General features: G+C 38.9%; 1 gene segment (V, D, J or C); it reads right to left on the bottom strand.

Annotated features, from left to right (window-relative positions):
- Positions 1–11,863: 11,863 nt before the first annotated feature.
- Positions 11,864–12,686, bottom strand: LOC103096204 (T cell receptor alpha variable 14/delta variable 4-like). The segment is given in 2 exon segments: positions 11,864–12,231; positions 12,446–12,686. Coding segments are annotated over 2 exon segments (357 nt in total).
- Between the last annotated feature and the right edge of the window lie 547 nt (positions 12,687–13,233).

The following is a 13,233-nucleotide window of genomic DNA, read 5'->3' as shown; positions in this document are numbered from 1 at the left end:
AAATGGAGGTAGATTGTTTGGGAAAGGCCTAGATGGATTGAAGATGAGAAACACCCACCTAGGGACCAACCCAGGGCCACTAAAGCACAAAACCCTTGGGCTTTGGAAACCAAATTTATTTTGATAATTGGAGTAAAGGGAAAGGATAGGAAGGGTCCTAAAACTACAACTCTAGACTCAACCCACCTTCTATGCACCTCATGAGAGGTACTCTTTGTTGCTTCTGTAGGCTCTGCCTGTACACTCCCTGTTCTTACCTAAAAACCTAAATGCTATATGACTACCTGCTAATCTAACTACCAAGATTCTCTTTAAGAAGGCTAAGGAGACAGGACTCACTAGTAGCTTGAATCCTCTCTCAAGCCTGGGTTTGGCTTCCTGGATAACCCAGAGTCTCAGGTGACAAAATCCTTGGAATTACCTTAGCCAAATTGGTCTCTGACTGGTAACTCTCAGACTGGTGGATCTCCATACTCCAGGGAAAAGGCAATCTACTCCAAGGCAAATTCTCCAACCCAGGAATCCCTAACCTTTCCACAAAATTAGTTCTTCCCAGGGGATGCCAGAGCAAAGATTCCTCCTTTAGGTTTAGTGGAAATCCAGGTCAGGAGTAACAGGTAAAAATAGTCAACTCCCAATATTCTCTTCTCCTTCCAGAATCTTTCTCCCTAGAGCTTGTATCCAAGTTCTCCTCCTTTCCTCTTAAAGACAATCTATGAATTTTACTCTATCCCTTAGGCTATGAATGGTGCTTTAGAAGGAGAACTTGATAAGATTTTTAGAAGTCTTGGGAACATATAGTCTCTGGAAATGTGGAATGGTGGGAAAGGAGGCAAATTAGTGCTAGAGAGAATTAATTGATTCTATAATTTCATAGATCATAAGACCACAGATTTAGAGATGGAAGTGACCTTAGAAACCTACTAGCCCAACCCTCTTTATTTTACAGATGAGAAAAACAGATACTCAGGAAGATTAAGGGATTTTTTGAAAGGTAACACATGTAGTAAGGCTCAGAGATACATTAGAATCCAGGTTCTTTGACTCCAGAATCAGGCTCTTTCTACTCAGCAACACTGCCTCCATCATTTATTAATAGATGGTAGAAAGTTATTGAATATGAGGCAATTATAATAAGATTTGGGGGTACCGATACTGCTGTAAGAGTGGAATAGAAGGTAAAGGGCAAGGAGAACATGAAAGTAATTTGAAGCAGCAGAAGCTTATGGGAAAGTTTTTTTTCTTCCTATTAATCCATCTAATTTAATTATTTCCCAAAGATCTGAACAAGCTTAGAAACTTTTTTAAAAGCCAGGCAGCATGAGAAATCATAAACAATAAACAACAAGGGACTTTTAGGAGTTCCCTGATATTCAGTTCATGAAATTGTGTTTCTTATCTAGGGGAAGCTGAATTCCCCATGAAAACATCAAAGATAGTATGAAAGAATAAATCTTGTGTAAAAAAAAAAATCCCACCTTTAAAAAAAAGTCCTATGGGAATGACTAATAAAAGAGCTATTCACTTTGGATAAGGAAAATAAAGTTCTGAGTCTCATGTTTCTTTTAAGAAATTTCTTAAAATCTAAAGACAAGGAACATGGGGGCAACTTTACAGATATCTCCAGTGTTCTCTTGTTGCAGGTATTTTATAGGCCGGCATAGAAGAGAGAAAAGATATAGAAGAAAAAAGTATACCACTGGGTAGTGAAGGATGGAATATCTGAAACATTGACATTGGAAAAGGGAAACTAATTGTTAAATGGAAGAGATTTTTGAAGGGAATGTGAGGGTAGGATGCTTTTAATTTATTCCATTCAACATAGAATGTGTAACATGAAGCATGGTGTATAAGGAAAAGTACTGGATAAGAACTAGAAAGATCCCAGTTCTTGTACCCATTCTGCTACTACTACTTCTAATTTCCATATAAATAATATTTTCACAATAAATGTAATGTTCACAGAGTACTTTTTTCATAGCATTTCAGTGAGGTACATAACATGAGCACCATTATTTCCATTTTACAAATGAGGAAACTGAGTCTAGGAAGGTTGGCGACAGTTACATAGATATCAAGTTTGAAACTCAGATCTAGATTTTTTCCTATAGTGCCAAAGTGCTTGTCAAGTGACCTCTGTCTGACTGACCTTTAAGACAAATTACTTCTTTACTTGTCCTAGCCTCTTCCTTTATATCTGTAAAATAAGAGCATGGGACACCAAGGATTGCACCAGCTCTAACAGTCTATAGTCAGATTCCCAGGATTTTCCTCTGTCCCTAATGAATTATTTCTACTTATAGCTATTTGAATTTCATATTCATATATTTCACTTTAAGGAAGAGAAAGAGAGAATCCTTTTGATGGATGATTTCTAAAGAACATCAAGTACCATGGTAAGAAAAAAAAAAAGTCCATGCCTGAGAGTAGGAATTATCCCAGAGACCAAGGCTCTGAGTATTCAACACTCTTTGACACCTTTTTCTAGTCTCAAGTGCACCAGTCCTAATGGGGCAGCATGATTAATCTTTTTTCCAATGATATTATTATTGTCTTTATAGCTGTCTCCAAAATTTTACTGCTTTTGGAGTTTTCTTGGCAAAGATACTGGAATGGTTTGTCATTTCCTTCTCTAGCTCATTTTACAAATGAGGAAACAGAGGCAAACAAGGTTAAGTGAGTTACTCAGGGCTCCATAAAGAGTAAGTGTTCAAGGACAGATTTGAACTCAGGAAGATGAGTTTTCCTGACTCTAGGTCCAGCACTCTACTGATACTATACCACCTAGCTGTCCAGTTTATCAGCAGGGTAGTTAAAAAATTAGGTATGTTGGAGAGAGAATAAAACTCTCCCAGGGCTGGTGAGAGTCGGAATCACTCTCAGGGTTTGTGTTCAGCTCCCCCTACAGTCTTCATCACTGTGTCACTCAGAACACAATAATACACAGCAGAATCTCCCATTTGGACTGAGTTTTTCTCCAGGTGGAAGGAAGATTTTTCCTTTATCTTTTTGGCCCAAAATCCATTGTTGTCTTTCTCTTGGTCTTTCCCTGATGTTTCTCTCAGGAGTAGTTTCAGAGCTTCATTGGGATATTGGATATACCAGAAGAGGTAAGGTACCCCACTGGTCTGATAAGAGCAGTTCAGTGTGAATGGTGCTCCCTCAGGAAGGGTGACATGTCCTTCTGTCTGCATCACTGAGTCTCCATAACTGCCCTCTGAAAAATAAAAGATTTAGTTACAGTGAAAATTCTAATCATTGAATTCATTTAAGAAAAACAAAGAGGTTAAAGATACCACTAAATTGAAAAAATAAAATATTCAGTGTTCTTAGAGTCATTGTTCTCACCAAAAAATAACAAGATTCCAATCACAGATGTTGGAGCAAAAATCATAGCTGGTCCAATCGTGAGGAAGTGAATGTCAAATTAGACTTTTCTACTTAGCTCCTATCCTTCTCTTCCAAGTCCTTTTCTATCAGGAGAAAAAGAGTCAGACACAACTATTAATATTCCTAATTTTGCCTAAACTCCTTTCTTTTTATCTCCAAGGGTGGTTTAATAATGTGTGATCTCACCCTTCTTCATTGTCTTCACAGTTTGGGAGTGAAGTGAAGACAGAGGAGGCAGAATTGGTACTAAGAAATTTATAACAGACAATCACACTTGATGTACTGTTTTGGAAAACATTGCCCTCTTTTGGATGTTTGCTTGAAGAGGCGAGAAATAATTTCCTGAGTGCTATGTCTGTCAGTTACTATGTGCCATGCACTATGCTATGTGTCCACTGAAGCCTAGAGAGAAATGAAGAGATGGGCTGATCTGGGTACATTCCTTAAATTGAGATTCTAGGAAAAGTCTTCTAATCACAGGGAGGGGTCCCAAGGGCAGGAAGTACTTTCAATGATGAAGGAATCTTTTAGGATTAAGAGATCACTGGTGCATGATGGAGAAATCCCAAGGAGTGTAGCCTAATATGAAATGAAAAGATAAATGGCCTGGGTACCATCCTTCTACTATCTGATCTAATTTCTAACTATGTAGGAAAGTATTATTTGAAGAAGGTAGAAGCATCAGTAGTGTCTCTGTTTTCTAGTCATTCTCTTGAACCATCCTCATTCTTCATACTCAAACTAGCATTCTTTCCCTCTAAATGACTTGCTGACTGCCTTTCCTTATGATCTATTATCTCATTGCCTGTCTTCTTTTGTGTCTTTCTTCCTCTTTCTTGGCTTAAGTTCTAAGTCACTGTTTCTTCTTTGAAACTGTTTATGTTTTTGCTTTATAGCCTATAATAACAAAAAAGGAAAGGAGACAGAATTTACATCCAACAGAGGAATAGGGGATAATTGAGGAAGAGTAGTGAATAATCATTCAGGAAATATATATTGGACCAAGACTGAGAAGGGCTTTAAAGGCCATATATTGGAATCTGTGTTTTGTCCCCATAGTAATAGGAAGTTACTGAAGCTTCTTGAACAGGACAGTGGCATGGTTGGAACTGTACTTTAGGAATATATATATATATATATATATACATATATATATATATATATATTCTGCATCTTTGTGGAGAATTGATTGGAGAGGGGAGAGATGGAAGCTGAAAATTAAATTAGGAGACAATTGTTATAGTTCATATGAGAAATGATGAGGACTTGAAGATGGCAGGACAAAGTCAGTGAAGAGAAGGGAAGAGATATAAATTAATCTGGTAACTGGTTTGATATGGAAGAGAGAATGAGGAGGAATAAAGAGTTGCAAATGATTCTGAGTCTTTGAATATGAATGATAAGAGATATAGTTAACCACACTGGCAAACCATCTTGACAAATGGGCTAAACCAGGTTGAGGACAGCTGATGGGCCACAAAATCATAGGTGAGTTAGAAGAGTGTCTACCTTAAGCATGTGAAGACTTCTCTAATGGAATGGGCAGGAGATGAGAACAATTTGCTCCAATGGTCATGAAGGTGCCTGAAGCAGGCACTGTGGAACCCTTAGAGCTTGGTCAGATATTGAAGATGCCTAAGGCATCCATTGCATCCTGAGACCCCACCAATCTTCCTGACTTTTGTCTTGCCACTGGACTTTGATGACTTTGACTTTGGACGAGAGTGAGGTTGATGACTTTGTACAACTGCTTCACTTAAGTCCAGTTCTTTGTGCAAAAGTCAAGATATTCCCCCCTCCCCCCTTGATATCATAGGTTTGTTTTGTAAATGAAGGACAAATAACAACAGTAACTCAGAAAAAAATAGGGAAGTTAGAAAGAGATATTGAATTTGAGGGTCCTGAGAAGGTATAGAAGGAGAGGTTATAAATTCTGCTTTGGATGTTTTAGTTTGAAATTCCTATGGCACACCTAGATGGAAATGTCAAGCTAGTAGATGGTAATGAAGAATTGGAGTAGGGAGTAGGGATGCATAGATAGATTTGAGAGTAATCTGCCTAGAGAGACTAATCTTATATATGCAGATTGATGAAAGGGCAAGGTACTGAAAAGGAATGATCATATACTACCCAAGGGCATCTTTGTAGGCCATGTCTACAAACCATTCCTTGGCATCTGTACTTTTCAGAAACTTTCTTCCTTCACAGAGGAGATGAGGCATTGTCTTCTCTGGGAAACTTTCCTTGATGTTCATAGCTGAAAATATTTTCTTTATGGTATAATGAAAAACATAATTGGAAAAGGGGGTGGCGACAGCCACTGACCCTGGCTTTATGAGTATGCTCAGAGTACATCCCATATAATCACCTGTTAAAACCCTGAAAGGCTGTGGAGGCTGCTTTTTGGCAAATCATGATGATATATTATGTAAGTATCTTGAAAGGACTTTATAACATACATAGATATTCTCTTTCAAGTTATAATATGCAAACCTCATAGTGAGAAGGAAACTTTAGATCAGCATGGGGTGTATTCAAAAGATATTATTTGATTTATTCCATAACTTTTGGTTTATCCCAATCTTCATGTGATTTCTTTCTTGCTGACAGTTTTATGAGCTAATGCTATAAAGTCAGATGCCTCAGACCAGCCTACATTTGTCCCATGGTGGACCTTGGTTCTTTGCCTTGGTATTTGCTCTTTCACTTAGGCAAAGAAAGTTGAAAACCATAATCTTGTTTCAAAAGGTCAAGGAAGCAAGCCACCTGAGAATGAGGAGTACAGAATTGGGTCCATAAACAGCCCAGCATCAATGCCTTGAGTAAGCCCTGTGGAAACTGAGATGAAGAATCACCTGGCAGCAATGCCACATTTAGACATGAAGTTAATGGTACCAGTGCTATGTAGAAATAGTATAAAGTACTATCACATTCTTTCCAGGAACCATGACAACATAAAAGTGAATGTGACTTCCACATGTGTATTTGTACTTTTTTCTTGCTATAAATTTGAAGTCAGTTTCCCTTTGCAAAAATTTAATGATGTTAATTGTTTAAATGGTACTGGAGTGCTAGTTAATTGTGGCTAGTAGCAGGGGGAAACACTGGAATGAGGAGAGAGCCAATATTATTAGAGGAGAGACATACCAAACCCTCACTGGCACTACTACAAATCTGGGGATGGGGATGGAGATATAGCTTGGCATACTCTGGAATAGAGAACCTGGAGTATACTTGCTAAGAATAGTATGGCGGACTTGGGAGTTGGTAGGACCTAGATTCAGATCATAGGTAGGCTACATAGTAGTAATGATCTTGATGGATTCACTTCACTCATCTTCATTTTCCTTATCTGTAAAATGGGGAGATTGATGAATATAACTGGAAAGTTCCTTTCTAGCTAGTGATCTGAGCTTTGCTCAGATTTCCCCAGAGAATTTCGTCAGTAATTTGCTTTTCCTACAATCACATTTTAACTGGCACTATACTTATCTATGTACATGCTGTAAACACTGTGAGTGTTTTTAGGGTAGTTACTGTGCCATTTTAAAAAATTGCATCCCTAACAACTAGACAGTTGATATAATAATAGATTTTTTGCTGATTGGAATTGTTTGGGTTACAGTGAAAGAGATATTCTGAAGTTTGAGACTGTAGCCATATGGAGGCAACAATAAGCAAACATTCAATTTTCTTCTTAGAACTAGCCCATTAAGTAGGAGAAACAAGAAGAGGGCCAGGCCAGAAAACTTCTCCCTGAGGCCTTTGTTTCTTGGATGCCAACATTTTCTTTTCTTTTTGCACTCTGTGGGGAGGATGCCTAATATATACTTTCCCATTCTTCTATCAAGTGATCTTTACTTTGTAATTAAAGATTAAATAATAAAGAGAATAAAAGTGCCAATCTTTGAGGCATTTAGATGGCTTAGGCAATAGAGTGCTCCCAACCCGAGTTCAAATCTGACCTCATACACTTATTTTAGCTTCATGATTCTACTCAAGCCACTTAACCTTTGCTTGTTTCAGTTTTCACATCTGTAAAATAGGTATCATAATAGTACCTAACTCCCAGCATTTTTGTAATGATCAAATGAAATAATATTTGTAAAATTCTTAGGACAGTGCCTAGCACCTAATAGTTATCTAATAAATGCTTGTTCCCTTCCCCTTCTTTCTCCTATTCTATCTATTAAATGTTTTCTTTTTTAGGGAATGACTTATAAGTCTTTATGATATGGTAGTCACTGACGTCTTGAGTTAGACTCCAAGTCTTGAGCAAATCTGTAGCCTTGTGGAGTCCAGTATGGCCTAGATAACCACTCATCCCCAACTAGAAACATTTTGGTCAAGACAGAAAGTTATGAGTGGAATATTAGTATGTCATGGGTAAGAATAATCGTTCCTTATTTTATTTTTAAAATATTATTGTGTTTTATTGGCAGTTAGGTAGGCCCAGTGGATTAAACACCAGAGCCAAGAAGATCTGAGTTCAAATCCCACCTCAGACACTTCTTAGCTGCAAGACTCAGGACAAATGATTTAATCTCTCTGAGTCTGTTTCTGAACTTGTAAAATGGAGCTAATAATAATGCCTACCTCATGTGGTTTCTGTGAGGTTCCAACAAGATGATATATTAAAGTACTAAAAGCAAACTAAAAGTTTTTGCTATTGACTTATTTTGATTTCTAATCACATTGATTTTTAATATATCCTTTCCCATTCTTTTTCCAAGTGATTTTTCCTTTGTAACAAATATCAAATAATAAATACAGTCAAAGCACCAATAGATGAATTGTGTTTTACATAAGCACAATATTCCATATCCTACTTCTGTAATGAAGGCAGAGAAGTACATTTTCTCAATTGTTCTTGGCCCCCATCTTGATCATTATTATTAAACAAATGCTCAATGTGGGGATTTATTCCTCAATGTCTATTTAAATTATTGTAGTTAATGTGGTTCTACTTCACTTTGCATCAACCTCTATGTTCTACTGTACTTTCTTTAACTTGTTTCCCATGACTCAGCATTATTCCATTGCATTAATTTGTTCAGCCTTTTTCCAATCAATGGGCATCTAATTTGTTTCCAATTTTTTTATTACGACAAAATGTTCTACTATGTAGTATCGTTCTTTCTATTTTTTGAGCTGCTTTGGATATACACTTGGCATTGTTATCTCTGACTCAAAGGATAGGAGTAATTTAGGCCCTTTAAGCAAAAGCAAAAAACAAAAAACATGGTTTGTTTAAGTGCAAATCATCCTTTCGCCTTATTCTCTTGCCTCTGAAAGGCCCCAAGCTTTTGATCCATCCATCCATCTGCCTGCCTGTGCAACCCTAGAGTCCCTAAATGATTGTCTGCTCATTTGGAGGACTATCACTGCTAAGACGGATGGAAATGGTTGTTGTCCACAGCAGCCTAGAGAATGACAAGTTCCTGTATTAAAGGATTGTTCCTTTGCTCTGAAGCCCAGGGCTCAGCCCTCTTATTTGTGCCTGACAGGGATCCAGGGGACAGAGGCACTGGTGTTGCCCCAGAAGAGTAAACAGAATTTCCATGTCATTAATTCACACTCCTTTCCATATAGGCTAAAGCTGATCATCAGATGTGTTCATGCCAATGTCATTCTTATGTAACAGATGTAACTCAGTTATTCTATGAGGTCATTTTTTAGTTTAGAGGTTTCTTATTCGATGGCCCCAGTGGTACCTTAGAGAGGTCTCTCATCTACCTAATTACCCTGCTTTACATTTATGAATTGGTTAGTTTCCCTAAGAAAGGATAGCTGAAAGATTACATTTCAGCCTTTGATCCTGATTTTTCTTGAAAAGGGGCCTCTCTGCCTTGAGTCTCTCCCCAATTCACTCCCCAGTTCATTCTCTATTCAGCTGCTAAAGTGATTTTACTAAGACTAATGTGATTTTCCTAAACATGTCACTTCTTCCTCCTATATTTAATCCATTCTAGTAGCTCCCTAGGTTCAAATATGTAGATCTTTAAAGTCCCTCACAACAGGACCTTTTCCTATCTTTTCAATCTTTTACTTTTTCCACTCCTCCTTGCATCCAATTCTATTGGCCTACTTACTGTTCCTCAACACAACATAACCCATCTCCTGATTGTATCTATGCATTAGACATCCCTCATATTTAGAATACTCTCCCTTTAAGCTCTGTCTCTCACCTTCCCTGGCTTCCTTCAAGACTCAACTCAAATCTCACTTTCCACAAGAGGCTTTTCCTGGTTTCCCTACCTCTCCACTCTCCTCCCACCTCCCTGCCTCAACTCCCCACTCCAATCCACCCTCCAGGCTGCCTGAAATTGAACTTCCTAAAGAGTAGATCTAATCATGACATCCTTCTATTCAATAAATTCCAGTGGCTCCCTGTCACCTCCAGGGTCAAACATAAAATCCTCTGTTGGATATCTAAAGCCCTTGCCAGACTTCTTATAACCTAAATTCCTCTCATTCCTTCTGCCCTTCTCTCTTACTATGTGCTGTGCAAGTCAGGGACAAATGGCCTCCTTGGTGTCCTTCAAAGAACACACTCCATATTTTTACTCTGGGCATTTTCACTGGCCATCCCCCACACCCAGAATTCTCTCCCTCCTCATCACTGCCTCTTGGTTTCCTAGGCCTTCTTCAAGTCTCAGCTAAAACCTCACCTTCTACAGAAGCCTCTCCTCATCCCCTTTAATCCTAGTGCCTTCCCTCTGTTGATTATTTCTGTGATTTCTCTCATATAGTTTGTTGAAGTATTTCTAAGTTATCTCTCCCTCTAGATATTGAGCCAAAAAATTGGCTTTTGCTTTTCTTTGTATCCCCAGAACTTAAAATGGAGCCAGGTCCATTTTTGATCAGATGTATCTGATGCTACATGATCACAATAGACAAAGTTCATGGGGTTTTCTTGACAAAGATACTGAAATGATTTGACATTTCTTTCTCCAGCTTATTTTACAGATGAGGAAACTGAGACAAGTAGTGACTCATCCAAAGCCACACCACTAATAAATGTCTCAGGCCAAATCTGAACTAAGCTCTTCCTGATTCTAGATCTAGTGCTCTATCCAATACACCCCTTAGCTTCCTCCTGATAGAGAGGAAGGAAGCCTGGAGAGGAATAGATCCAGATGTAAACCTTAAAATTTCTTAGGCTAATAAACGTTGTAAATTTCACCATTGGGAAATTTCATACTTGAAAAATTTCCTATTGAGAGTGGGAACTCTATTGGAATGTGAACCCCATTGGCATGGGAGGTTCCTCCTCCTCCCTTCTTAAGATTACTTTAGGACAGAAACCTTTTGCTGAACAATGGAAAAGGCTTTGACCTATGCTTAAGCATAGAACAAGAAGTTCTTTGAGTCATGATTGATTTTAGAATTGATACAATGGAGATACTTGGAATGACAGAACCAGGTCTTGGAAATTGCAATCTCCACCCTACTCAGTCCTAACAGGATTTAGGAAGGGCTGCAGCATAGATCAAAATTTAATTATTCCAATCTCTACCCTACTCAGGGTAACAGGATTTAGGAAGGGCTGTAGCAAAAGATCAAGATTTAATTATTCGAGAATATGACCTTCAACAGACATGTGCAAAGCCACAGACCTCTGGGGGGTCCTGGGTTAAGCTAGAGCCACCATTGGCACAGGGAGACATGGACAGTGATTGATAGATGTGAGAACTGAGGGGAGGGAACTTGGATGGTTTCCTTAAAGATAGAGGGGTCTGAGGACTGAGGGGTGGTTGGAGAGTTTTGGCTCTGAGTGGTTGGAGAGGTGCTCTGAGAAGCTTGCTCTGAAGGAAGCTGGAGGTGGAGGCCACTGAGACTGTTTCTCCATTTTGGTCACGTGAGTAATAGGGACTGATCTCCTTTCTTTGCCCCAGCTATCTAAGGGCTTGGGCCTTTTGGCCCAGCCTAAACAGAAGGGGTATTTAAGCCCTATTCTCTTCTCTCCCCTTTCTCTCTCCCTCTCTCTCTCTATCTCTAATTCCTTTCTTCCTCCTGTTTATAATTAAACTCCATAAAAGGTTGACTGCTGGCTTGAGTTTTCATTTAGGAATTACATAGCTGAATTCCTTGGCGACCTTAAATTAATATATATCAGTCTTTTAAAGTGATTTCCTTGTCACACAGAGAAGGTCCATATATCTTAAGGGCCAATCCAATACAAAGATCTAGAAGAGTCTGCTGTGTTTGTAAAAGCCTTCTGCAAACAACAAATTATTTGGATTCATCTACTAGGGCAGCAGTCTTTTAGTTTCTTTTAGCATTTTACTAAATGCCTTTATCTACTCAATGATCATCCTTACCTTAGAAGTCTGTGGGAGTGTTTTTCCTAGAACTGTCAACAGTTTCCTTTTCACATCCCACCACTGTGCCCCTCTAAAACCTCATCTTTCCCATCTGCATCCCCTCTGGGGCATAATTAAGGTCTGTTCTCTGAGCTGCTGCAATAAGAGTGCAGATGAAGGGGGGGGTCTCATGTTGGGGTTTTTGTACAGCTTGTCCCTCAATTAATTCACTGTGCCATTCGTCTGAGACCACAGAAGTATATCCCTGAATCTTTTAGGTGTGAGGACAAGATGTTGAGGGTGATGGTTCTGTCTGATTTTCGGAAGGTCACAGAATATCTGCCACTTTTTCTACTATTGGATTGAGAATATTGGTAAATGATATAAATAAGCTCTCCATTAGGAGATTGTTTGTACCAGTACAAAGCATAATAGGCTTCATTGGTATCATACGCACAATCCAGGCTCACAGATTTCCCATCCTGAACAGTTATTGCTCGTGAGCTTTGAGTGACCGAATCAGCCATGCTCCACTCTGTGTAAGGAAAAAGAAAAGATTTCATCCCTTAATATGACTTATGGAAAGACTAGGTTTAGGTTGAAGTCATTGGAAATAAGCAGAAGGAATTTTCTTCATGTTCCTCTAACTGCTTACCAATCCAAAGCCTATGACCCACCCAAGCAGTTGCTGATCTCCCCAGTCCCTAGATCCTTGTGAGATGGCTTGGTTCCCATTTCTGGGTCCTTACCCAGGCATATGGAGGCTGTGATCATCCAGAGCAGGCTGCAGAGTAGCATACTGGCAACTCTCCCTCTGTGGGAGTTTCTTCTGGTCTTCTCCAAAGCTCAGGGTTGAGCTGTGTTCCGTGCATATGACTAGTTATGGTGCAGACTCACTGGAGACAAGAGATATGGCTGACCCAGAATAGCATGTGTGGTTTCTGTGGGAGACAGATTGACAACTGTTCATGTCCCACTCCTACAAAGTTTTTCTAATGCTTTCTTTAAGCTTTGCTACTCCCCCATCCGTTCTGAAAAAAAAAAAAATAGGAACTTACATTAACCTATAGATGCAGGTTAGTATATAAATGATATGTGGGGTAGAAAAAGACTGAATCTCTGGCCAGGGAGAAAGGAGACAATGATGTGTTGCCTTTTCTCATCAAATCACCTGAATATTTCTCCTGAACTTTCATTTACCTGACCCTGATTACTGTCATTCAAAGAATTGTTTTGTTTTGATGCTTGGCAAACTTTGGGCCATTGGGAAGATACTCGTAGGGACTGAAGATTCTGCTCCTTAAGAAATTGAAAGTTTTTCCTTTTGAGGAAAACAAGGGAAGACATCATGTCATTTTATACTCAGAATGCTGATGGATTCTCCCACTATTTCTTTTTATTGAGATTTCCCCTACCATCATTAACCATCATCAAAGGGCATTGCCCAGTCTTCTACACATCAATAGGTTTTTCATTGAACAGAACAAAGAGATGGCATGGCAACTACCTTTTAGAAATGACTATCCTAGTTAAATTG

Source organism: Monodelphis domestica, chromosome 1 (assembly GCF_027887165.1).
Source record: "Monodelphis domestica isolate mMonDom1 chromosome 1, mMonDom1.pri, whole genome shotgun sequence".
NCBI classification, from domain to species: Eukaryota; Metazoa; Chordata; class Mammalia; order Didelphimorphia; family Didelphidae; genus Monodelphis; species Monodelphis domestica.
The sequence above is the reverse complement of the archived record's forward strand: the minus strand, read 5'-3'. Positions and strand labels throughout refer to the sequence as shown.